The sequence below is a fragment of the Schistosoma mansoni genome (assembly GCF_000237925.1).
Source record: "Schistosoma mansoni, WGS project CABG00000000 data, supercontig 0049, strain Puerto Rico, whole genome shotgun sequence".
Lineage (NCBI taxonomy): Eukaryota > Metazoa > Platyhelminthes > Trematoda > Strigeidida > Schistosomatidae > Schistosoma > Schistosoma mansoni.
Genome location: NW_017386028.1, coordinates 479,466 through 504,468, shown reverse-complemented (window position 1 = coordinate 504,468; position 25,003 = coordinate 479,466). Strand labels below are relative to the sequence as shown.

The window sequence follows — 25,003 nt, the reverse complement described above, 5'->3', positions numbered from 1 at the left end:
AATGGCCAGGAGACTTTTTAAGTCACCTGACATTGATCAAAAGTTTCAGTGTCCTCAAACTAATTATAACATCACTTATCTAAGTGATTTATTTTCACATTATGAAATATGAATTATTTTAATTTTTTTCATTTATTCTGTCTTCCATATATTTGACTCTGTGAATTAGTTCCATGCAAATTTGGGTATGTTTTATCCATGTGTGTGAGATAGTACATCTATTCCCTTTCTGTATTTTTCGCATGACTTATAAAAACTGAATCCCTTTATGAATCTCGGAGTCAGCAGTACTTTTCTACAGTTACTGAATCTTCTTATATGATTCTCTGTCGTCCAACACCTAGCATAACTACAACATACGTATCCTCAATACAATTAGTATTCCGACTTCAACATACCGTTGCTTAAAATATGTTAAGTCAACAGAACATATACAAAATCAAACAGGATATATATTTTATTCACATCAAAGTTGTCTGATCATACTGGAGAAAACAATGAGCAATAATATACATAGTGGAAAAGCAGAAAACTAGGACATACTATGCCTATATTCTTTCGTATTTTTTGTACGTTCTTTTCAAAATTGTTTTGAAAAACCATTAGATTCATTATTTTCTGTATATAGCTTTGAATTGGTTTTTGACAATAATCTGGATTTGTTAGGATATGTAATGGTTTCATATTCTTGTTTATCGCTATCATTATTATTAATAATATTGGGATTTGACTGATGGTCAGCCACTACTTCTGAATGAGATTCATCATTACATCCACCGTCATTATTATCATTACCGATGTCGGTTTTCGGTTGATCTAAACTTTTAAATATAGTCAATGCCTAGAATAATTGGTGGTGAATGGAAAAAGCGAGAGAGAGAGAGAGAAAGAGAAAAGAAGACAATGCCAGTAACAGAACACTTTCTACTACGAAAGAAAATTCAAACAAATAAACACTTGAAAAATTACGGCAAGACTGTCCATTATATTTTCAGATACACCATGAGCTATGCGGAATAAATACAGTATATAACTGAAGATATGCACTACTGACATAATGAATAAAGGGTAATGTTATCACTCTTTACAAAGTATTTAAGTGTGAAGAGATCGCTTTATTAGTCAGATAATTCGACTTTCAACTATTAGTTCGTAAATTTGAATCCTAATTCACTTATTTTAGTTTGAGAAGCCAAGTATAGATCTGATTTACATAGAATAAAATGCGATATAAACTGTGGAGCTTTGTAAATAGTATGGTTAGAATACGTTTCATGAAGAATTATTAAAACACATGAATTATAATGCAAGCAGTCCTTTAATAATTCTCACTTAACATCAAACTTTACAGTTATACACGAAGCTGGATTGAAAATAAAACAATTATTTAAGACCTTAGTTACTAAAAGAAATGATAGAATACTCTAGATGTTAACATAAACAGAAAAGAGACACAGTATGAACAACTGACAGAGTAAGCGAGTTTGGTCCTGATAACAAGGGAAGGATGTTGTTGGGACTTTATAAAAAATAATAGGACGTATGCTAATTCCTTATTGATTTTATGTCTGGCCTCTAACACGCGAATTATCCACCAATCGAAATACGACTCTTCCTAATCTCAGTACTGTGCCAATCAATGACGTTCAACTGGTATGAGCAGTCTAGTGTCCTTATTGGTCCCTTGTTCGCCTAGCCCTTCCAATTGAGTTTAGAACACCAATTACAGCTTCTGCTATACGAATCTATGAAAATCATTTATTTCAAGTATACTCGTTTTGTATACCAGACAGACAGACCACATCACACCATAAAATAGAAAATAATATTTGTACAAGATCAAGCCAAATGTGGCTGTGAACGTGGGAGACAATAGTCAATAAACTGAACATAATTTGGGAACAGTAAATCGTATAGTAATAATTCATGGGTCAAAATCAAGCTTATAATAAGATGAATATAGATATACACAATCTAGTTACTCAGTAGTTAAATCATAAGAATATATATATAGAATAATAGTCCATTAATAGGTCCTGGGAGTTACCTGTACTTACGTCTTCATTAGGATATAACACCTCCCCTTTTTTGGGAGATTCGAAGTTTAGGTCCTGACTTTAAAAAATTCTCCAAAATTTTCCTCCCCCACGAAATGATGTTGGGTCCTCATATCTCCAAGTTACAATTAATATAGCTTTATTTAAAACATATTTCTCGCATTGAATAGAGAATCCACTGGAAATGACTAGATGATGATGAACGACACTTGATTTTAGGTCATCACAATTTGGCTCTTCTGAAACATTTCACGACCGTAATTTTGTTCTGACTGAAGTTTATCTTCAGAGTTTGGCGGAGTCAATAGTGCTTCATTTAATTCTGGACTCAGGGCCTTATCTACAGAATCTTCTGTTTCTTATTCATCTGACATTGTCACAGCTTCCTGTGCATTTAACAAGATACTGTCTTGCTGTGAGCCGGCCAATTTACCAATTCCACATTTTGCTTCAGTTATAAGGGGACTTATACCCTCCACAGGGCATACTTCTGGAACGGCCGTTACTGCACCATTGTCTGCATCACAAATAAATTCTTTATTGTCTTGAATCCCTGGTCGAGTGGAAAGTTTGGTCAAAACTGCTTCAATCAGTTGCTGTTGAAAGCTGTTGAAAGAGCCAAATTGTGACGACCTAAAATCAAGTGTCGTTCATCATCATCTAGTCATTTCCAGTGGATTCTCTATTCAATGCGAGAAATATGTTTTAAATAAAGCTATATTAATTGTAACTTGGAGATATGAGGACCCAACATCATTTCGTGGGGGAGGAAAATTTTGGAGAATTTTTTAAAGTCAGGACCTAAACTTCGAATCTCCCAAAAAAGGGGAGGTGTTATATCCTAATGAAGACGTAAGTACAGGTAACTCCCAGGACCTATTAATGGACTATTATTCTATATATATATATTCTTATGATTTAACTACTGAGTAACTAGATTGTGTATATCTATATTCATCTTATTATAAGCTTGATTTTGACCCATGAATTATTACTATACGATTTACTGTTCCCAAATTATGTTCAGTTTATTGACTATTGTCTCCCACGTTCACAGCCACATTTGGCTTGATCTTGTACAAATATTATTTTCTATTTTATGGTGTGATGTGGTCTGTCTGTCTGGTATACAAAACGAGTATACTTGAAATAAATGATTTTCATAGATTCGTATAGCAGAAGCTGTAATTGGTGTTCTAAACTCAATTGGAAGGGCTAGGCGAACAAGGGACCAATAAGGACACTAGACTGCTCATACCAGTTGAACGTCATTGATTGGCACAGTACTGAGATTAGGAAGAGTCGTATTTCGATTGGTGGATAATTCGCGTGATAGAGGCCAGACATAAAATCAATAAGGAATTAGCATACGTCCTATTATTTTTTATAAAGTCACTACAGATACGTTATGCACAAATGCCCTGGTACGGCCGAGAGTGGGGATAGTCCGCTCTCCCTCTCCAAATGCTCTCACATGACCACGTGTATATAGCCTCTGTCAGGGAAGTCCTACTCGCTGCCTTCTCGCGGCACGGGTGTTGTTTACGAAATTGAGAGGACGAAAAGTGAATGTCCGAGGCTTAAGCCGGGCTCACCAATGGTGCACATGGGCTCCAGTATCCTGAGGGAACAAATGGCGTATGAATCAATCGTTGGTCACCGACTACCATGGGACTGCATCTCCTCACGATGCTCCACTGCCTTGTGGATCAGACCCATAGGTCAAAGGCTCCGGGTGTGACCCCCTAAGAAAACCACCTGTCTCGGTTTGGGCACCCGGACAGTATCACAGTCCTCACACAAATCAAATGAGATTTGTGTTGCGCATATATATCTGGTGCCCCTTCGTACCAATATTTATGTGCTTAAATAAAATAAAATAAAAGTTCTGTTATTCATGCATTATACTATAGATATATCATGAAATTTCTTCATTAGAATAATTGGAGGACGAACCAACTAAGAATGACTCTTAACCTTTTCTATCCTAGGATTTCACTTCTTTCCTCGACTTGTATTGTCTGTATCTAGTCTTTCCTACCATAACTAACACTGTTACTACTCTGGCATTTCTCTTGATAATTTCATCTAGTTGTGCTGATATGGTAAAGCAACTTTAACATGCATAAATTTGTCAGCCTCTTACATTACATATAACTGACTTAAATCAACGCATATCAAACACTTTCATAATATTTCAATTTGAGAAAGACATTTCTAATGATATACTTGAAAATTATCTGAATAGATCAATCCAAAGAACATTTCAAGCAGCAATTCTCTACAAAAACTACCCTAACAGTCTATTTGTGTGTTTCCTCAGAAAAGACAGGTTACTGCTAATGACCAATTGTTTACGCCAGTTCTCCAGCTCCTGTATAACCAGGTAGTAGGTCGCCCATCAAAGATGCTTCTTCGATGCATTCAAGAGCATCTACCTACCAAAGAACAGTACCAATGAATCAAGTTCTTTGTTCTACAACAAGTTTTAGAGTCATGATATTCAGGTTCACTCTTTCATATCATTTACGAGACCCAATCAAATACTACTCAATTTATATACCTAACTAAGCATGTAGAAGTCATAGTTGTTTACAATTTAAAACTTAGATTATACGAGCAGAAAAATACTTTGCTAAAATACCACTTCACATTTTCCCAATTTTATAATATGTCACTCTTATTACATAACAAAGATAAACATGTTCTTGAATTTTTTTGTCTGGTATTATGAAACATTCTAAGTATGCATAATATTTACATAATCTTAACATATAAATAATATTATACATCTTTGGAAAGTATTCCTTAACTGAACAGAGTGTCCCATCCATATTAATGAATTAATTAACTCTAAACTATCAGTTTCTACCATCAAAGCCCGGTGGATATTGTTCAATTTTCATAGCTCGCATCACAGAATAACCTCAGTTCGACAATTATCGAAAACCAGGAAGCACAGGACAGCTGTTTCACTTTTAGGTCTCATCGCCGGCTGCTAACTTTTACACCAATTGGTTAACATTTCTAACCCCAATCAATTACCAGTATTATGCAAAGATTTTCTAATGTTGTTGGCGGGTAACTGCTTTACACCCACAAGGATTGAAATCCACTTGTCATGGCTTATCATTAGAAATCCAAGAATTATCTCCCAAATCGACTACAGTTGTCGTGGTGTGGAATAGTTGTATTGAAGGTCATTGAAACTACCAGAAACTTATGACTGAATGCTAGTATACAAGTCAATAGATCGAGAGGAGACTAATGACAATAGATAACGAAAAATATTCATTTCAATTTATATGAAGGAAACTAACTAGACCAACGAGGCAATTATCAAAAAACACAAGTATAAACTAGAAAAACAAAAAACCTAAATCAGTAGACATAAACGCCTAGGGAAACACGAGGACTAAATCAAAGACATTACTTTTTTTCAAATCACTCAAGCACTTTCAAAAATAGATGAGGATGAGAATTTTGGAAGGGATCTATTGTCTGGACTGAATGTTTCAGTAGACGAACCACACGACACCGAAAATAGAGATGGTGACCAGGAAGCAAAATACACTATTGAAAGATCAATCCAAAGCTTATAGCGATTAATAAACTGAACCAATAACGTCGTTTCGACATTGTAAAAAGTATGGATAAATTCCAAGATTGATTAAACTCACTTGAGTAACCATCGACGCAACATCACCACTATGAGATGGTAATAACACTGTATTAGTTGTCTTCGCTAAAGCACTGAAAGCTTCTATGTACTGTTCAGCTACTGTAAGCTGTACTGCATCTGCTCCACGCTAAAAAGAAAATACAAGAAAGTGAATTATTAGTACATTTATAGAAAACCTTTCTAATCGTAAAATCACAGAAAACTGTGAATATATGATACAATTAATTAGGTTCAAAGGTACTCTACTCTCATTATGGCAACTTAATGTTTTATGCTCTAAACGACCAAACAGTTAATCATTTGAGAGATATTGTAAGATTCACTGTAATGAGGCATTCAACTAGTTCAAAACGGCCGGACAGATAAAAGATGTAACAACCAATAAGAGGAAACTAAGTCTACGATAGTGACTTAGGCATATGTTACAAATGTAATTCCAGCGATTTTCACATAGTATTTGATTTGCTAACGCCGAAACTGGTTGGAAAAAGCGAAAAGATGGTCAGTGTACGGCAAGATACCGGGGTATGGAAAAAAGCTGTATAGAACTTGAACCTGTTGGTTTATTACAGCTGGGATCTTAGAGATGATAAGAATAATTGGCTTGAGACATCAAAATATATGAATCAGAATAGGAGCAGACGATGTTCTTTTCTGTAGTTTACGTTTTCACTCTTCATAAAAGTGAGGGGAACTTCTTCAACTGAAAAAAATCCTCCCTGGTTGTATTTTCGAACTAATTTGTTTCTCCTATTATTAACTATTTACATTGCCGACCGTAGCTGCTACATTGAAGTAGTGGTCGGGCTTTCCTATCATGATGAACCAATCGAGCTATATTGGCTGGAATGTATGTTCCTGTAGGTTCTACCATGCCAGGTAGGTCGATTGGAGAACGGTAAGACTAAAAGCAGCAACTCAAGGTCTGAGGGCGAAGTCGTACTGCTGACTGTAGAGGGGGGTGACAGCAGTAAGGTGTTTCCCTCGGACAACTAGCATCTACAGCGATGCTGCCTTCTCACAAGGAAGGAAGGGGTTAGAAACGGTCGACCCTAAAAATGTCACGCCTCACCTTACCTCACGGATTTCCGTCTCCGGCGGTAAGGTCCATTGAAGAACGGAGCTAACAGGTCAAAAAAACCCACAAAAAGGCCGTGCGTGACCGGCCTCAAGCAGTTGTCCCCTCGACTCTGCGGTCACGCTCCCAGGTCGTTCAGACCAACATTAATCCAACTTCCTTTCAGGTCCCTCAAGAAATACCCTTCCACGGTGTGAGCAGCCGGGAAGTGATATTAGCCCTCATACCCGTAACAACACACGAGACCAAGTTGGTCACTTTCAAATCCTTCCTAAACCTCCTAATAACTCTCTTATCTCCACGACTAACCCTTCTCACGACCTTTTATCGCCTCGCACCACTAGGGCGAACGATTCGTGTACACGGAACGTTATTCCTGGTCTCCTGAAACCACGCTCTAAACTATATGTAGGAACACTCAACGTCCAAACATTATGCCCAATAGGACAACAGGCCTCCTTAGCTAGGACTTTAGAACCTCACACTATCGATGTGTGTTGCGTCTCCGAAACGCGCATACAAGATCCGAGTAGCGTCGCTCACTCGACCTCACCATGTCATAATAAAGAACCATTTCGATTCACACTTCGTGTATCTGGAAGCCCTGATGCTGCTTCCCATGGCCTCGCTGGAGTAGGTATAGCATTAAGTCCTAGGGCAGAACTAGTTCTTTTAGACTGGATCTCAGTAGACAGTCATCTGTGCGCTATCCGACTAAACGGAACAGTAAGGACTCGGAAAGATAGGGACACTCAACGTTGCCTCTTTGTCGTCTCTGCCTACTCTCCATTGACTGCAGCTCAGATGATGTAAAAGATGAGTTTTACAGAAAGCTTTTCGACCTTCTCCAAAAAGCTAGGCGCTCTGATGTAGTAATAGTGACTGGTGACTTTAATGCTCAAGTAGGAAAACTAAGCGAAAGGAAAAGACACCTAGGTGGATCTTGTGGTGTACTGGCTCACTTAGTTCATTTTACTCCCTTTCGTTCCTCTACCACTTTACAATTTCATTTTCGTAACTTTATGGAGGATATTTATTTTGGTGCCCATATACACTACTATGGTGTGCCCAAATATTTACATGAAAATTAGGATTGACCAATGAAATATGAGAAATTATATGATAAACAAAACTAACCACTCATAAGTAATACTGTTAAAAAACACATCTCACAAACGTGCCAATATATACTACTTAATACAACACTTGGAATTCCGATGCCAAAACTACACAACTAGAAAGAACATATAGCCACAAAAATATTCTACTAAGTTATAAAACTTGAATATTCCTAATTTTTAAGCCTTATTTAATGACATCTAATATTTTAAACCTGGTATATACCACTAAACAAGTAGGCACCTCAAATGGATTGATACGAATATTGGTCAATATTAGAATGAATTGTTTGACAAAAATTCGACTCCGAGTATAGAGAAGCCATTATATATTAAAAGTTTAATTTGAAATAACCTCAGCGATCGAAATGTGTAAAATTTCAACATGCACTTTTATTTTTTTCCTTCATATAAAAACAAATTCACCACCGAGTATCAACTATTAATAACTCAATCTTACACATACACACACACACAATTCATTCAGTCATTTATCTACACATTGTGAACTTCTCACATGAGCCACATTTAACTGAGAGTCATGTTATTCTATTTACTAAAGTCAACATCTAACTATGATTGCAGTAGCACAGTATTGATTTGATTGTTAAACGCTATATATTTCTTCGATGATTTTGATTATCACCCCGAAGAAGTCCAGACAAGTTTGATGGACGAAACGTTGGAATTACTTAAATTTCAATTGCTGAGATTGTTTTAAATATAATTTCCACTTGTAATGACCTCAAATGGATGCTTAAATTTCTATAAAATGTCAGTTTGAAAATGAAAAACTAAACATTCAATAGGTGTATGATTGTTTAGTAGAGAATAAATTTATCCTTAAAACTTTAGTGATAACTTTCCTTCAATGTACTGAAACATATTTTTTACCTTACTACCGATCGCACGGGCAATGATTTGAATAGACTGAGCTCGAGCTTCTGCTAGACGTTGGATAGCTTCAGCTTCACCTAAACATTAAGAGGGAAAGTCAAATCAAAATTCTTCGGTTTAATATACAATAAAAAAATCCTGGAACCATAGAGAATCAAGACGTTTTACGATGATAATAATGACTGAATGATAATCTTTACTACTTCCAAAAATACGTTCTTTTATCTATGTGATGGAATTTCATCAAGACAGTTTATATGTTACGTACATTACTCGTTTTGATGGCCATTGTTAGTTAAATCCCAAGGCTGTACAAATTTCAGAAGACAATGTTAAGTGTTGACTACAGTTTATACAGCTAGTGGAAGAACTCAACTTTGGTTAGATTTAAGTCCATCGGGACGTAGGGAAAAATAACGTAGAAACATCGTTCTACTGGACAGTTACTTTTGCGCTAGAAGAACATGAACAACAGTAAGTGAGGAGAAAATTCATTGGTACAGCTTAATGAGATATAAGCTGGAAAAACTGGAATTCAGCCGCCGAAAAAGTGAAAATGGAACGCATTTACAAATCAATGAGTACATAAAAAATAGAAAACACTTCACCGAAATCTTCAGCACGAATCTAAGGGATACAGAATCAATCATAAGGTAAACTTTTCAGTCGTAGCTACACCTGCCAGTTGTGCGATCGGCATTAAAGTTAGAATATTAAATAGCTGCTTCAGATATAACATCAAATGACAGCTTCCAAAAAACAACCATATAAGCAAATTGAAATAACTTAGACAAAATGGAATATGCCATGGAAACGAACTGGTGAATGGAAGATTAAGAATGATATCAGAAATATAAGCACAATGGAATTGAAACGGCGTAGAAACAGTAATTGGACCGTCAAACTGAAATACGTCATTTCCTTAGATAACTAGTTTCGAGTCCGTCATCAACGTTTCGCTGTCTGTGTTAGTCCAGTCACATACGAATACGCTCTAGCTGTATATCCAAAGTAACAGACCTTACTATGTCGCCATTGTCGTCCACCTTTCCATAATTGGAGCGCTCAGGTGTTATAAGCGTACGTAGTATTTGAACTGGGTAGAATATCTAAACGATTATGCAGCATTTAATTAAAGTTTCAGAAACTATGAAACTCATTTTCTCAACTAATCAGATATGTCTTGGGAATAATACCTTCAATTATGATGATATTAGCAGTGTTCGCTTTCCGGATAATTATTTGCAAAAGTTTTAGTGCAAAATGAGCAGCACAGTAATGAAGAAAATTGAACACTTACCTGAAGCTTTATTTACAATTTCAATCTGGTGACCCTCTGACTCTAATACCTGGCTACGTTTTAAACCCTCAGCTCGATTAATAGCAGCCTCACGTTGTCCTTCCGACTCTAAAATGGATGCACGTTTTTTTCGTTCTGCTTCGACTTGCATTTGCATAGCTTCTTTGATTTTTTGTGGCACCTGGACATCGCCTAAAATATGTGTATAAATACATCATAATCACATCACAACTACATTTTACTTACGAATTTCATAACGCAAACACTCAATACCCCAAGGTTCTGATGCTTTGCCTAAAGCTTGTACGATTTGAAAATTTAATGCTTCTCGTTCTTTAAAAACATTGTCCAGAATTATCTTCCCGATTTCTGATCGCATAATTGTTTGAGCTAACTTCAATGATCAAACAAAAAAAGGATTTTGAAGTCAAGTTGAAACGAGTAATTTAAATAAAAATGTAAACAAGCCTTAATGATAAAAAAATGGATAACTGATAGTCTAGATTTACAAAATAACTCCGCATGAAACAATTTTTTTAAGATTTTATGAGACTGAAACACTCAATCTCAACAGGTTGGTTCATATTCGTTTCCCTCTTATTATAGGCTTTATTTTGACCTATGAACTAGTATTACATGATTTACCATTCCTGAATTACTGTTCCCCACATTCATAGCCACATTTGGCCAAATCTTGTACAAATATTTGATTGGTATATAAACTCAGTATGATTCTTATTGCAGAGGCTGTTATTGGTGTTCTAGACTTGACTGGCTGGGTCAGGCAGAGGCAGGACCGATAAGTACTCTAGACAGCCCGTACGGGTTTCGTGTGGTCCGATAGGTAAATCGCTGCTCTCTAATTGGCGGTATTATCAAGTTATATATTAACAGGGCATCCAGGCGGTCACAAGATATAACAACCTTCAACCTACCTGCAGTCCCTACGAAGGAAGAAGTACAACAACAGGTCGATCTACGTTCCAGAAGGTGGTCACTTCGACAACGACAACAAACGATCAAGACGCAAGTGAACCCCAAGAACATATGCAACTAAAAAGGAGAGGTGTCGGGGATGCTAGGTCCCCAAAAATCACTTGGTAAACGTTTCATTTTTGTAATTTTATTTTGGAAATTTGAATTCCTCATTTTCGCTCCAAGTGTCCACTTTTACATTTAGTTTGTATCTCCCATTTGGAAGGACCATAAATGTCATTGGTTCGTTTTCTCTTTTAGTACACTAGTTTGTGACGTTTTCCAAAGAAATTTTTTTACTGTATATATACTCATGAGCTGTGTGCCTGTTCATTCGTGTTTCCGACTGTTCGTGGGATATACATTTCCCTAAGTTGAATCTGGCCTTCTCCCTCTAGTTAACAGGGTTGAGGCGCAGTGGAATAGCTTAGCTTATCCTGTTGTAGTGTTGCTGACTTTCGTTTCGTTCACTGGTTTTAGGTGATATCGTAATCTTTTCAAACGTAGCAACCACAGAGCTGCAGATAGATATTAATAATAAACACATATATTAAGACAAGGGGTTTTTAAAGATTATTTAACCAACTAACATCACCTAGACAAGTATTGAAAATAAAAGTGCTTAACAACTATTTTATTTTAATTTAAGACTACTAGTACAGACAATCAACATTTTTATCTTCCCAACCGATTTTACTGGCGAGTATATAAAGTCATTTTATAAATTCTTAAATAAGTTGCTTTCATATGCTTCGCGTAGCCTAACATTACATATTAAAGTAATATGCTACAACTACACTACTATTTGTTGTAGTGTGGATATGTTGCGAACTATCATGCTCCAGTATCTACAAATTAAGCTTCCTGATGAATTTACTCACCGAATCTATCTTCAACTTCATAAAAACGTCTAGTTGGTTCCTCCTGAGTTGGTTCAAAAGTAAACATGAGCATTTAGAGACAAAGACATGATTAAAACTTAATTGACAGACTCAATGATTCTCTTCAATGTCATCTAGTAATGACCTGTAAGGTTCCATGTTGTTTCTTTTTGTCCATACTACACTAATTCTTGATACTGGAGTTGAACAATATTTACAGTCAAAGTTTAAAATTAATAGGATCAACACAAAATATAAGTGAACATCTAAAATTTCTTAATCTACACACATTCGATATATACAAGCAAAGTTATTTATTTATTTATTTATTTATTTAAACACATAAATATTAGTACAAGGAAGCACCAGATACATATGCGCTATACAAATCTCATTCGATTTGCTTGAGGGCTGTGATACTACCCAGGTGCCCAAACTGAAGCAGGTGGTTTTCTTAGGGGACCACAACCGGAGCCTTTGACCAAAAGATCTGATCCACAAGGCAGTGGAGCATCGTAAGGAGATGCAGTCCCATGGTAGCCGGTGATCAACGGTTGATTCGTACGCCATTTGTTCCCTCAGGATACTGGAGCCCATGTGAACCATTGGTTTAGAATCAGGGTTTTCCAACTTCCCTAGGTGGACCCTCCGTGTCCACCAACCCGGTTAAAGCGCCGGACATTCGCTTTTCGTCCTCTCAATTTCGTAAACAACACCCCCGCCACGAGAAGGCAGTGAGTAGGACTTCCCTGGCAGAGGCTGTATATTCGCTGGCCATGTGAGAGTATTTCGAGAGGGAGAGTGGACCCCCCACTCTCGGCCGTACCAGGGATTTGGGGGCACAAGCAAAGTTACATATTTTACTATGATTTAAAGCAATCACTATGATTTAATAGCAACTATCTACTCAAAAGTACAATTAGTTTTTCATATTCTAAATGGCCTGAAGAAAGCTTTCAAAAAAGTGACTCATATATAAAGAGGAATATAATTCAAATAAGTTGAACAGTAATAGGAACCATTAAAAATGTACCTGAGTAATTGCAAATTCAGCCTCGGACACCCCATATGATGCTAAATAAGGATTTTTGACTTTAAGGAAGAGAACACCGTTCAATTGTAAAACGACATTATCTAGAATTAAAAGGTTAATCATTTAGATTCTTGTTCATCTTTAAACATTATCATAAATTTAAAAGAATTAGTCCCTTTGATAAATTTCGATAATGCTATGAGAAGACGAAGGTTATCAGAATTATGTGATATATTTTCGCAATGCATTTCGAACAATCTGATCACAGATACACTTGTTAAGATAATTTTATATGAAAACTAGAAGGTCAACTAGACAGATTAAAGGTAAACCGTAACAAAGAAAACTAAAGTATCAGAAGGGGTTTTGTGGATGTTATAGTAATTTCAATAGTCGAGATTATGAGTCAATTAGAGATAGACCACCATGGGAAACCGGGAAGCATTGGACGGCCGTTTCGTTCTATTGTGGGACTCCTCAGCAGTGAGCATACACGGTCCCGCCTCACGAGATTCGAACCCGGGACTTATCAGTCTCGCGCGCGATCGCTTAACCTCTAAAACCACTGATCCAGTGCTTCCAGGTTTTCCAAGGCGGTCTAGCTTCAATTGACTCATGATTTCAACTATTGAAAAAAATAAAGTACACAAAAATAATGTTATAACCACTCTGGATAATAAACCAGTATTACCAGGGTAGGTTAAGGGCAAGAACAAATTGTTTTTGAACACATAATAGGGTTTTAAGTTACCGTATAGCCAAGGCTTTAATAAACCTTAGTATACGTCTTTGAAGGATTTTGTACAACACTACAAATGGTGAGTTGATATCAACCTCATGACCGGTCTCAATCAAATGTTTAGCAATTGAGGAAAATGTCTGTCTATCCTGTGACATATGACCATTAGAATTCATTGTCATACACTTTATCAAAGAATATTAAAGCGGTTGAATTTAAACTGCTAGTAGTTCGTGGAAAAAGACAAAATCCATTCAAATACAAATGCAATAGGACATTGAAAAGCATTACATTTATCCTTCAGTTGATCAGCAGTTATTCACTAACAGTTTAAACGGATGATCGATAATAAGCCTCCAACTTTTAGCAAATTTGAGACTATTTGGGAATGAACAATAGTTCAACACTAATAAACTCTACAAACCATGAGAGGATGATGGACTGAGACTATCAGTCAGTGTTAAATCTATCGAAGTTCACAAAACAGAGATTTGTCTAAAAAAGCGATTCTCTATTGAATAATAAACATAAATTAGTCACAAACCTCAACTTTCGAGGTGTCTCTGGCGTTTACCGCGTCTGTAAGTCTGAAATAAACAAGGCTTTGATACTGCAAATGACAATTGTTAACTGTGTCTAAACTTGGTAACAGTTGATCAATAAGTAAAAACTGAACCAAGAGAAAACAATATGGAAACTGTTGAGTTTAAATAAGGGTTAAACAAATGCACGAAATTGTGAATAATTTCTACAATGATTGACATAAAGTAATTACAATTATAAATACAATAAATGTTATAAGTATATGTACATATTCCAGAATATCACACGACAAACTTGCGTTACAACGTACGCGCAGAAATTGCTAGGAATACAACTATTTACTGATTATTAACAAGTAGTATAAAACAAAACACAAAAGAGTCAGAGGGAAGTGAGTAAGGACAGAGAACGTAAAACAGACTTAACAGTCAGATTGACTGAATTATCATGCAGATTCTGAGGACTTAATTTCATATCGTCTCACTGAATATGGTCGCTGATCAGTTCTATCTTATAAGAACTAAAATCTCATTGTCATAATCATATAAAAGTCAGGGATTGTTAGTTTAACTAATCATCCAATACCATATAAACTCAGGAACGCCAAACACGGTGAAGTTTAACGAATGTGAAATTTCTGTTCTTATTATATTTTGTCATGCATCTTTTTTTAATAACAACACTTTCTTCAAGTTGCTCACCAGAAACTGATGTTTTTCCCGAAGACTTTATCATCGGATTGGAGTATGCTAACGACAAAGTTCCGTTACACTAAAATTAATAAACTCTAGTTATAAGATCGCTAGAGGGCTAGTGATGAAGTTAGATGTAAGGTAATAGTAAGAGATGATAAATAAATATTTGAGGCTATTAACCTTTGCTGACCAAGATGGCTAAAACATGAGTTACACAACCCCCTGCCCGTAACATTTACTGTATTTGTTTTCGTTTCCATTCCTGTGGTTAGTATCATCACTTGTTTCATTTTCGCTTCACCAGGCGAGTTTTGACTTTCGAAAGTCTTAACTAGCTTAAATCGTTTCGGTTATTGAAGTGGTTATGTCTCTGAAAATAAGTGCCAATGTTAAACTTAAAAATCCAGAAATCGTACAAGTTATATTGGCTTATTTATTTTTATTTTATTTATTTAAACACATAAATATTAGTACAAGAAAACACCAGATACATATGCGCCACACAAATCTCATTCGATTTGTGTGAGGGCTGTGATACTACCCAGGTGCCCAAACTGAAGTAGGTGGTTTTCTTAGGGGACCACAACCGGAGCCTTTGACCTATAGGTCTGATCCACAAGGCAGTGGAGCATCGTGAGGAGATGCATTCGCATGGTAGTCGGTGACCAACGATTGATTCATACGCCATTTGTTCCTTCAGGATACTCGAGCCCATGTGCACCATTGGTTTGGAATCAGGATTTTCCAACTCCCCTAGGTGGACCATCCGTGTCCACCAACCCGGTTAAAGCGCCGGATATTCGCTTTTCGTCCTCTCAATTTCGTAAACAACACCCGTGCCACGAGATGTCAGTGAGTAGGACTTCCCTGACAGAGGCTATATACGCGTGGCGATGTGAGAGCATTTGGAGAGGGAGAGCGGACTCTCCCCACTCTCGGCCGTACCAGGGCATTTGGGGACATTGGCTACTTTCAAAACACCCACCAGTAGACTGAGGATTGGAAAACATCCAGGTTCAACTAAAACTCTTAATCACTTTAATCTTGAGGGTCTAAAATTCTGTTAAGTTGCTACAAATAAATTGTCTACATTTCACCTGACAATATATGAACCTCCTGCTGTTCGTTTAGCTTTACGTCCTTGAGGTAAACATTCACAAGAGCAGTTGCAGGGGTAAGTAAGCATAGACCAAATAACAAATTTTTGTCTATACCAAGGAGAAATGTGTAGAAAGTAAACAACACTGAGAGTATCCCGACAATCAAACAAAACTGTGAAGGATAGCATCTATGAAAAAAGATCAACTAATGTATACTAAAATCATCAGTCTGACATGCACTGTGTCGAAAATATTGCAAACTATCATACTTCAAAAATAAAGGAAAGACTCAAAAAAAATTGGTGTATGACTGAAATGGTCTTACAACTAGTTTGTGTATAGAGTTTATTTCCAGATAAATTGCTGGAAAAATGTGGTTGTAGGCTTAATATTTTTAAAAAGATCAAGAAATAATGTATCTGATTACCTGAGGTAATGGCAGACTGATCTGGAATTTCAATGGCCACTTCTTTCAATGACTGTACATAAGCGACGCGATCTAGAATGGGTATACAAAAATTGAGTCCCTGTGATACGTTGTAGCGATAATTTCAAAAACTAACTGGTTCCAGCGTCCTGTGAATTTTCCTAACTTTCAATAACCCAAGCTTCTTTCTCTGGAACGATCAATACCCCTAAATTTATGGGTGCTTGTGATGTGTAGTCACGACTGCTAGCATATACCTAGTGAAATAAAAACATTCATATAGAAAGTGAGAATAAACAGTTTGCATAATCAAACATAAACTTAGGTGTCATATAATTGGTTATTTTGAAAATGGCATATAAAACGTAAGTGAAATACAAATATCTAAGCTTAGTTTAATAACTATTTTCAGTGGAGTTTTTCAATATTCGTATAATGTATAAGCAATCCAAATTCCGAAAGCACGACACTGAGAAAATTACTAATCTAACAATTCTAATGGGTCAGAATGACTTTTAAGAGCCACTCTCAAGCTGCGTTGGTTTCATAGATTCCCATACTTATTATTTACTTATTTGAACACATAAATATTGGTACAGATGGGCCATATACATATGCGCCACACAAGTCACTTGATTTGTATGTGGGTTGTGATACTGCCTGGGTGCCCAGACCGAAGCAGGTGATTGCCACATAGTTTAAACACTACAACTGTATGAACAATCAAGTCTATGAACCTTAATAATAGTGAGGGATGAAAAGAGTCGAAAACATTGGCTGAAGTAGACACAACGTTGGTGAACCTTATGGGTGTTAAACTAAGGACCCAATTACTATTAAAAACACTGGACAAAAAATTATTGACTTATCTGACTTTACTAATTGTCTTATTTCCAACGCATGGTAGTGACATGAATAACCAAAACGTCAAGTACATGTTTGTACACACATTAATGAAACCTGCTGTGCGAGGTCTGGTAATAATACCTGGCTATTCAAACAGAAGTAGTAATAGGGGGATTTTGACATGCGATCCGGTGATTTAAAGCCTACCGGTTTAAACACTGTGCTAGTTCCTTAAAATACAACACACGTGATGGCTTGTGACTGTAAACATATTTCTACTACATGTCTGTTGTTCTGAATTTACTCATCTACTGACTCGTTTTCTATAATCTTTTTCGTGTCATACCTTCGACTAATGAAGCATTTGTCACACTAAGCTTCTATTTAAAGCGATGTTTCACACACACACATATGTATCCACTGAAACTACAAAATGTACCAACCGCATAGATACAAATGGATCTTTGAAAAAAAACAAGAACGGTATGTAGAAAAAATATATATGGACAACAATAAACTGTTTGTTATTCAGAGACACTAAAAGTGAATTGATTTTCGCCACCAAAATTACTAGTGAGACATCAAGTGAATTCTGTGAGTAATTTTTATCACGAAACCCTGAGTCAGTTAGTTAGCCACTCACAAACGAAGTCAAACCAGGTATGTGCATCAGCCTGCGTCATCCACCTCAAATCAACACGAGACAAAATTAACAAAATAGGGAACAATATAAACTAAAGCTGAAATTTAGAGATAAGTTCAATTTACTAGGAAACGAACGAGATTGGGGGATAAAGAATAGGGAATAAAACCGAGCTCAAATTTAGAATACTTGATTTTTATTTATTTATTTGGACACAAAAACTGATACAAATGGGTGCCAAAATAAATATACAACACACAAGTAAGTGAATGGAGAGATAGAAGGGTGAATACAATCAAAAAATAAGCAAAGTGATCAAGAGTAGAATATAATGGGAAGGCAGTTTAGTTAGAAAGATATGGTCAAAAAGAGTCTTTTTAGTTAAAGTAATTTATCTCACTTTTGTGAAGTAAAGGTGAACTACAGCGAGGCCTCCAAGGTCTTCCATTTTGAGCCATTTCTGATATCTGGAGCCACTGATTTGCACTATATCTAGGACCTCAACTGGGTGGTAGTGATAGGCCGACATACCCCAGTTCCGTATGGCTTTCTTTCACGACCCAGGTCCATGTCTTGAACTGACCACCTCTTCGTTTTTCAAAAAAGTTCCAGTGTGAACGTTCGTAGCCCATGCCCAGGCCACTGAAGCCCGTGTTTAACGATCGTGAAGCCAGATGAATTGACGTCAGTGTCTAAACACACACAATGCTGAACCTCAGGTTTACTAACATGGTGTTGCCACTGAATTTCTGTAGTCTTTTACGCAAGCAACGACAATCAATACAGAGCCTACAAACATCCTCAACCGGGAGATACCAGGTTTCCCGAGTATAGAGTGGGACTGCTCGCTCCGACGAGTTGTAACCCCAAACTTGCAGACGAACCAACATCACAACAGCACAAAAGATGACCCAGATTAAGCATGAGCCGATTAGCCCTTCATAATGCGTAGATTTATCTAGTCAATCATTCCACCACCAGCTCTGGCATAGCTATACAGGTATATAAACCTTTCAATTACTTTTAATGGCATATCGCCAACAGCGAATGTAGACAAAGACAGACTTGATGAAGTACTTTGAATTTAGGGGAAAAGAGAACACCATAAAAACAGACAAGAATGAAAGACTACGTATGTGTGCATTGCAAAGTCAAAATTATCATCGCACGGTAACACATTATCTGCATACTCAAAGCCGAAAAGTCTTTTTCCAATATCAACACCGCAATTAATTAATTCCGTCAGAGCTGTTTCCAATGTGTCCTTGATGATAATATTGATCAATCCTGCCCGGCCCTCCTGTTTAGATGGAACAATGGAAAGAGGTAGCCCTATGTTCTTGCTCTCCCTGAGGTGCTTGTGTGCACTATGAAGTGGTGTACTTTATAACAAGGATCTGATTAGATCACCAATCTAGTGAATTACTTTCACATTACAGTGCTCTTAAAGCCAGTCATGAATGCGTAGCTACGGCTATTTTCTTAATCTTGTGCCCGACATATTGAAGTTCGTGCTTTACTATTCGTAAACCTTTGTTCAATCGGAGTTTTGTCAACTTAAAATGACAAAGTACCGCATTATTTTCTATGTTGTTAAGTGCATTTGATAACATGTTAACAACTAAAACCAAGTCATTCGTAAAATCAACAACAAATACTTGCTTAGCTTTCACACATAAGTATCTTGAGATCACAGCAGGTCAAACTGATGGACAATCGTTAATCGCCAATCTGATGAAACCGGGGTTTTTCAAAAGGTACTAACACAAAGAATGATCACTTCAGTGATTAGGGAACCAAGTTTTCAACTGATGTCACAACTTTGGGCTCCTCCTCACTTATTCTAGTTATTGTGGTCAGGCAGTATTAATAGCGTTCACAATGTGATTGAAGACGGGTTAGGTCAATTAATAGGACTTTGCTGGGATAGAAGGTAACACGCTCACTACTGTTTCGCAGTTACAAGAAAATTCCAAGCTAGAAATTATTAGAGACCATGACTCTTGCTAAAAACAAGCTGTATTATATTGCCGAACTTAAACTTACTTTAGAGCGTACGGCTCTTGATAGGAAATGTCACTTAACTAGAAATCAGTGTACGTTTGGGCCCAATGTTAGGTCACTAATTTTTTTGAGAAAATTACTGTTTTATGTTCAAGCTTGTTGAAAGACTGATGTTGTGAGATAGCGATGTAAAATACATGTAAAGGAATTCACGGAAGAGTAGTAATGCGACTTCACCCTGGACGAATGAGCAATAAAAAAAAATCCGAACTACATTACACTTAGGATGTAATCAGTGTCAGATACAGGAGCTCCATGTAAATTTTTCCAAACGCCACGCGATTCTCAGTGTAGCATCGCAAAACACACTTCATTAAAAATCCTGACGAATTATGAGCCAAGTAATGGTATACCTTATTTAGAACATGACCCCCAGTTAATATTAATTACATTCCGATCTTAATTAGGTTTGTAGTAAATATAGTCGCGCACAAAACTGGGAAAAGACAAAAAATCGGGCACTAAGACAATACCAGAGTTCTGACTAGAGCAGACAGCCTGTAAGAGCTACCAATATTCCAGAAAACAGTTTGCATGAGTGTTTTGCGTAGTATAATTTCACCGTTTGCCAGAACTATGACAATTATGACCATCATATTGTTAGCCAATCGCTTAGAATGATATTTTAGAAGCATTTACAAATAAAAGACATAGCTAACCCTGGAAAGTCGACAACTTGAACGACCAATGATACTACGAATCATGTTGACTGCGACCTACAGTCTTAAATTCCCTCCTTTACGAAATCAAATAGTTCAAATAGTTTTAGACGGAACAGAAGAAGCCTTTGCTTAACAGCCTTTCGTATCTAGTAGCAGTGGACCACCGATACCTCCAGGCAGGAACCTAGGTATATTAACGACAAACGAGGAAAAAGAAAAAAGTTGGTAAATCATAGTAAGATACCGTCCTTAGTCCTTAATAATATACCACGTTTTCTCTCAAAGAACCCCTGGGAAATCTCTTGGACTAGCTCAGCCGGCGACGAATTCCAGCATTCAACTACTCTTAAGGAGTAAAAGGTGTGTATACAGTCCGTTCCGCTGTGTTGTGTCTCCTGTTTCTGGGTGTTACCTCTAAGATAAGTTCTCGACATCGGATGCTGACTACATTAGTTTGAATGGACTCACCTAGCCAAAGGCGCTCGGTCATGCATCCGCATCAGATCACGAGTTTGAACGCCGTGCTCAACATCCCCTGCAATCATTAGCCAGCCTAGATCAGAAGATTCTCGATATATTGGTAGCCTATCAAATATACTTCGAACCCCCTCAATTTTGACATTTGATTTTAGTAGGTGGGTACAATTTATGGTAGGTGTTACGGGTTCAAGCGCTGTCAAACTTCAAATACCTGTGGCATTCTTATTGATGAGCACAATATGTTCTGGTACACCAACCCTTACACTGTGAGTCTGTTCCTTTTTGGAAATTCAAAACTCATTGCTTTATTTTAATTTTTCTATATTGTGATATTTTTTCGAGTTTTCAGATATTTTTTCCTCGCTCATTCTCGTATTTGATATTTCCCAATGACGGAACAGACACCTAATGTTCTTAAGTTAAAGACTATGTCCCACCTTCGTTTCAACTAATGCCCTTCTGGCCAGACAACATCGAAGCCCGGTTCTGCCCCTCAGAAGCCATTTTCTACGAGCACGGCGTGACTAATCCACGCGCACGATTCTTCACGGTGGCAAAGGCACTACCACACATAATCAACAGGTACGTCGCACCTCGTATGTTTACTTCTGATGTTTCGGAACCTTACGAAACTTTTAAACGGTCCATTCTGAAACGTGGAGATTTAATCTATCGACAAAGGTTAGATTAACTGCTTAATAACATCGATCTGAAACATGGCTCAGCAACAGACATGTTGCTGCGAATGAGAGAGTTAATTAGTTAAAGAACTTTCGATGGTGAAGTGTTTAGACAACTTTTCTTGTCTAAACTTCCTCAACAGGTGCAAACAGTACTTGTTCCATTTCAAAATAACGCCTTAGACGAGCTGGCTGCATCTGCTGACCGCACCGTAGAAATCACGAAATCTTCTAATGCCGAGATTTTTTTCAATCAAAGAAAAGCCAAAAACGATCCAGAATGACTCTACAGAACTATGTCATACACTTACACGCTACCCTAGATTTCGTAATGATCGTAAATGGTCACATACTCCTCGAAGAAGCACTTCATGTAGGCAATCTGTCTCTAGACACAGGAGACGGATAACCCTGACTGGTGCTAGCATCATAACCAGTATGAGAAGTCTTGCAGAAAAACCTGAACTCAAAATTTACCGACACGAAAAACAATTTGGGGAACTTCTTTAGCCGGCACGCGTTAACGGCAACCGTAGCCGGCAGACATATCCGTCTGTCATACGTCAGAGATGTGATCACGAAAGTTCGCTAGCTTGGCGATACTGGCACAGAAGTTAGAGTTATTCTTGCAAATTCTAACTACTGGTTTCACGAATCTGATTTCAACTTACAGGCGGCAAACGGAAAGTCAATCGCCACATATGGTCAAAGGTACGTTTACCTTAACGTGGGTTTACGCAAACCTATCCACTTGATTTTCGTTGTTGCAGATATTTCTATGACAATCACTGGTATAGACCTCCTCCAACACCACAATCTACTCATCGATACGCGCAATCGGAGGCTAGTAGACGGAAACACTAATTAATCAGTTTGCGTTACTTCTTCTTTCCTGCTGCAGATTATCCCCAGTCACAATTAGGCGCACAACCATTACTCGATAAGTACTATGTGATATGACAACTGCAACCGAAATCGCCGTGTGTAACCAGCAATGTTGCACACATCACGACCACCTGTATTCTCGAAAGCACGCCGACTAGCCCCCGGAAAGCTGAGGTTGGCTAAAAACAAATTCGACCACATGGTAGATTTAGGAATCATTCGACCGTCAATCAACCCATGGGCATCTTTCTTGCCCATTGGCCCTAAAAAGGACAGTAACGATTGGCGTCTAAATGCTGACTATTGGAGTTTGAATGCAAAAACCATTCCCGGTCGTCACCCGTTGACTCACATTCACGATTTCACAGCTACCTTGAAAGGCACAACTGTCTTTTTGAAAATTGACTTGGTTAAAGCCTATAACCGAATCCCTATAGCTACTGAAGATATTCGAAAAACCGCTATCATTACTCCCTTCGGATCCTACGAGTTTTTGCGAATGCCTTTCGGCCTAAGAAATACTGCTCAGAGTTTCCAATGGTTTTTCGAGGTCTCAACTTCATACATGTGTATGTCGATGACTGCCTGATAGAAAGCTCGGACAGATGATCTCATCTCCAGAATCCGAACGTTGTGAACGGACGACTGCAAAAGCACGGCATTACTGTAAACATTCAGAAATATCAAATCGGAACCAACTCCTTAGTTTCTTCGGACACATTATTGACGCTCAGGGCTTTCGACCTCTTAAAAGCAAAGTAGCGGCCATTCCGGATTACCCGGAACCGACCACCATTAAGCAATTGCGCACATTTAACGGCCTTGTAAGATTTTATAGATGGTCCATACCCAAATCCTATAATCTGGAGGATACCGCACGAAAAGCATTCTCCACAGTTAAGGAACTTATCGCAAAGGCAACCATGTTGGCACATCAGGACACTCAAAGGCCCATTACTATCACAGTAAACGCATGTGACTCAGAAATGGGAGGAGTCTCACAACAATGGGTTAACTACTCTTGGCAACCTTTAGGATTTTTCTCGAGACGGTTACTAGACACTGAATCTAGGTACAGCACGTTCGGCAGGGAACTATTAGCTATGTATTGTGCTGTACGGTATTTCCAACATTCCGTCGAATGAAGAGAATTCACGCTTTTTACTAATCGTAAATCCCTCACATTCTCTTTATGCTCATCTCACCTCGTGAGTCTCCACAAATGGACTACATTTCGCAGTTTACTTCAGATATACAACACATTTCTGTAGCGACACAATGTAGTTGCAGACGCCTTGTCTCGTATAACTTCCTTGAACAGTTTCCAAGGAATCGAATTCCCGAAACTCGCCCAGCTTCCAAAAGAAGACATTGATCTTCAGCACAAGTTATCTTCAACTACCCTGAAACTGCATATTAAACAGATGGGAAGAAGTAAGGAAACCTATGTGACACATCTCCAGGTAGGGATCTCACAATCGTGTCGAAACATTATCGATGCAACGTCTTCAATACGCTGCACAAACTTTCTCACCCACGTGTGTGTGCATCCATCAAGCTTATAGCAGAACGGTTTTGCTGGCCTGGTATGAAAAAAGACGTTAGGAAGTGGGTGTTACGGGAGAACTAAAGACATTTGGCTGATTAAAACCTTTTTACTGTACATCAAATTTACCGTGTTTTTGGATGTGTTTGTTTTACTTAACCTTTGGACTTGTTTGTTTATATCATTCCTTTGCGGACATTGTTGGTTTGTATTTGTCATTGGTTTGGTATTTGGGAGTTTTTGCTCCGGGAACCTACAAAATTGAAGGTTTGTTTTGTAATTGTTATAATTATTGTTGTTGGAACGACTTTGGTCGATTATTTGTGAATTGCGAATAAACTTGGTATCTTATTTGGAGTTTTGGTTCTCTTGCCTACTTGGGTTCGTGATTTGTGAATATCGACGGCCAGTACTTCAATAGTTGGAGCGCGCAAAAACTCTTAATATGACGTAACACGAAGTCAGGTACAGAAAACGTCAAACGGATAATTCTACCATGTATAAAAGCCATATCCGAATTTCCTGAAGTCATTTGCAATAAGCGTGGTACAAAAACCAACAAAGTGATTTCAATCACTCCTGTTTAAACTGTAGGACAAAATGACAAAAGAAGAAAAAGCAAACATTATCTACAAAATAAACTTTTCCAATTTAAAAAACACTACATCGGAC

The 25,003-nt window shown here is 37.5% G+C and overlaps 1 protein-coding gene across 1 annotated transcript; it reads right to left on the bottom strand.

Annotated features, from left to right (window-relative positions):
• Nucleotides 1–440: 440 nt before the first annotated feature.
• Smp_072640 (SPFH domain / Band 7 family protein, putative) lies at nucleotides 441–16,791 on the bottom strand. Its single transcript, XM_018790601.1, has 8 exons — nucleotides 16,662–16,791; nucleotides 16,526–16,625; nucleotides 13,022–13,122; nucleotides 10,379–10,526; nucleotides 10,133–10,324; nucleotides 8,830–8,909; nucleotides 5,738–5,866; nucleotides 441–841 (listed from the first exon to the last, which is right to left on the bottom strand). The coding sequence occupies exons 4-8, from the start codon at nucleotides 10,509–10,511 to the stop codon at nucleotides 581–583; spliced, it is 795 nt and encodes a 264-aa protein (XP_018646116.1). The 5' UTR covers nucleotides 10,512–10,526; nucleotides 13,022–13,122; nucleotides 16,526–16,625; nucleotides 16,662–16,791; the 3' UTR covers nucleotides 441–580.
• Nucleotides 16,792–25,003: the final 8,212 nt, after the last annotated feature.

What these genes read in the sequence shown, in the direction of transcription:
- Smp_072640 (XM_018790601.1), bottom strand. Translation starts at nt 10,511, where the DNA reads ATGCGATCAGAAATCGGGAAGATAATTCTGGACAATGTTTTTAAAGAA. An exon ending in GTGTTTGCGTTATGAAATTC is followed by an intron (nt 10,325 to 10,378) that starts GTAAGTAAAATG and finishes CACATATTTTAG; the next exon opens with GCGATGTCCAGGTGCCACAA. An exon ending in CCCGTGCGATCGGTAGTAAG is followed by an intron (nt 5,867 to 8,829) that starts GTAAAAAATATG and finishes TTTTCTTTTTAG; the next exon opens with CGTGGAGCAGATGCAGTACA.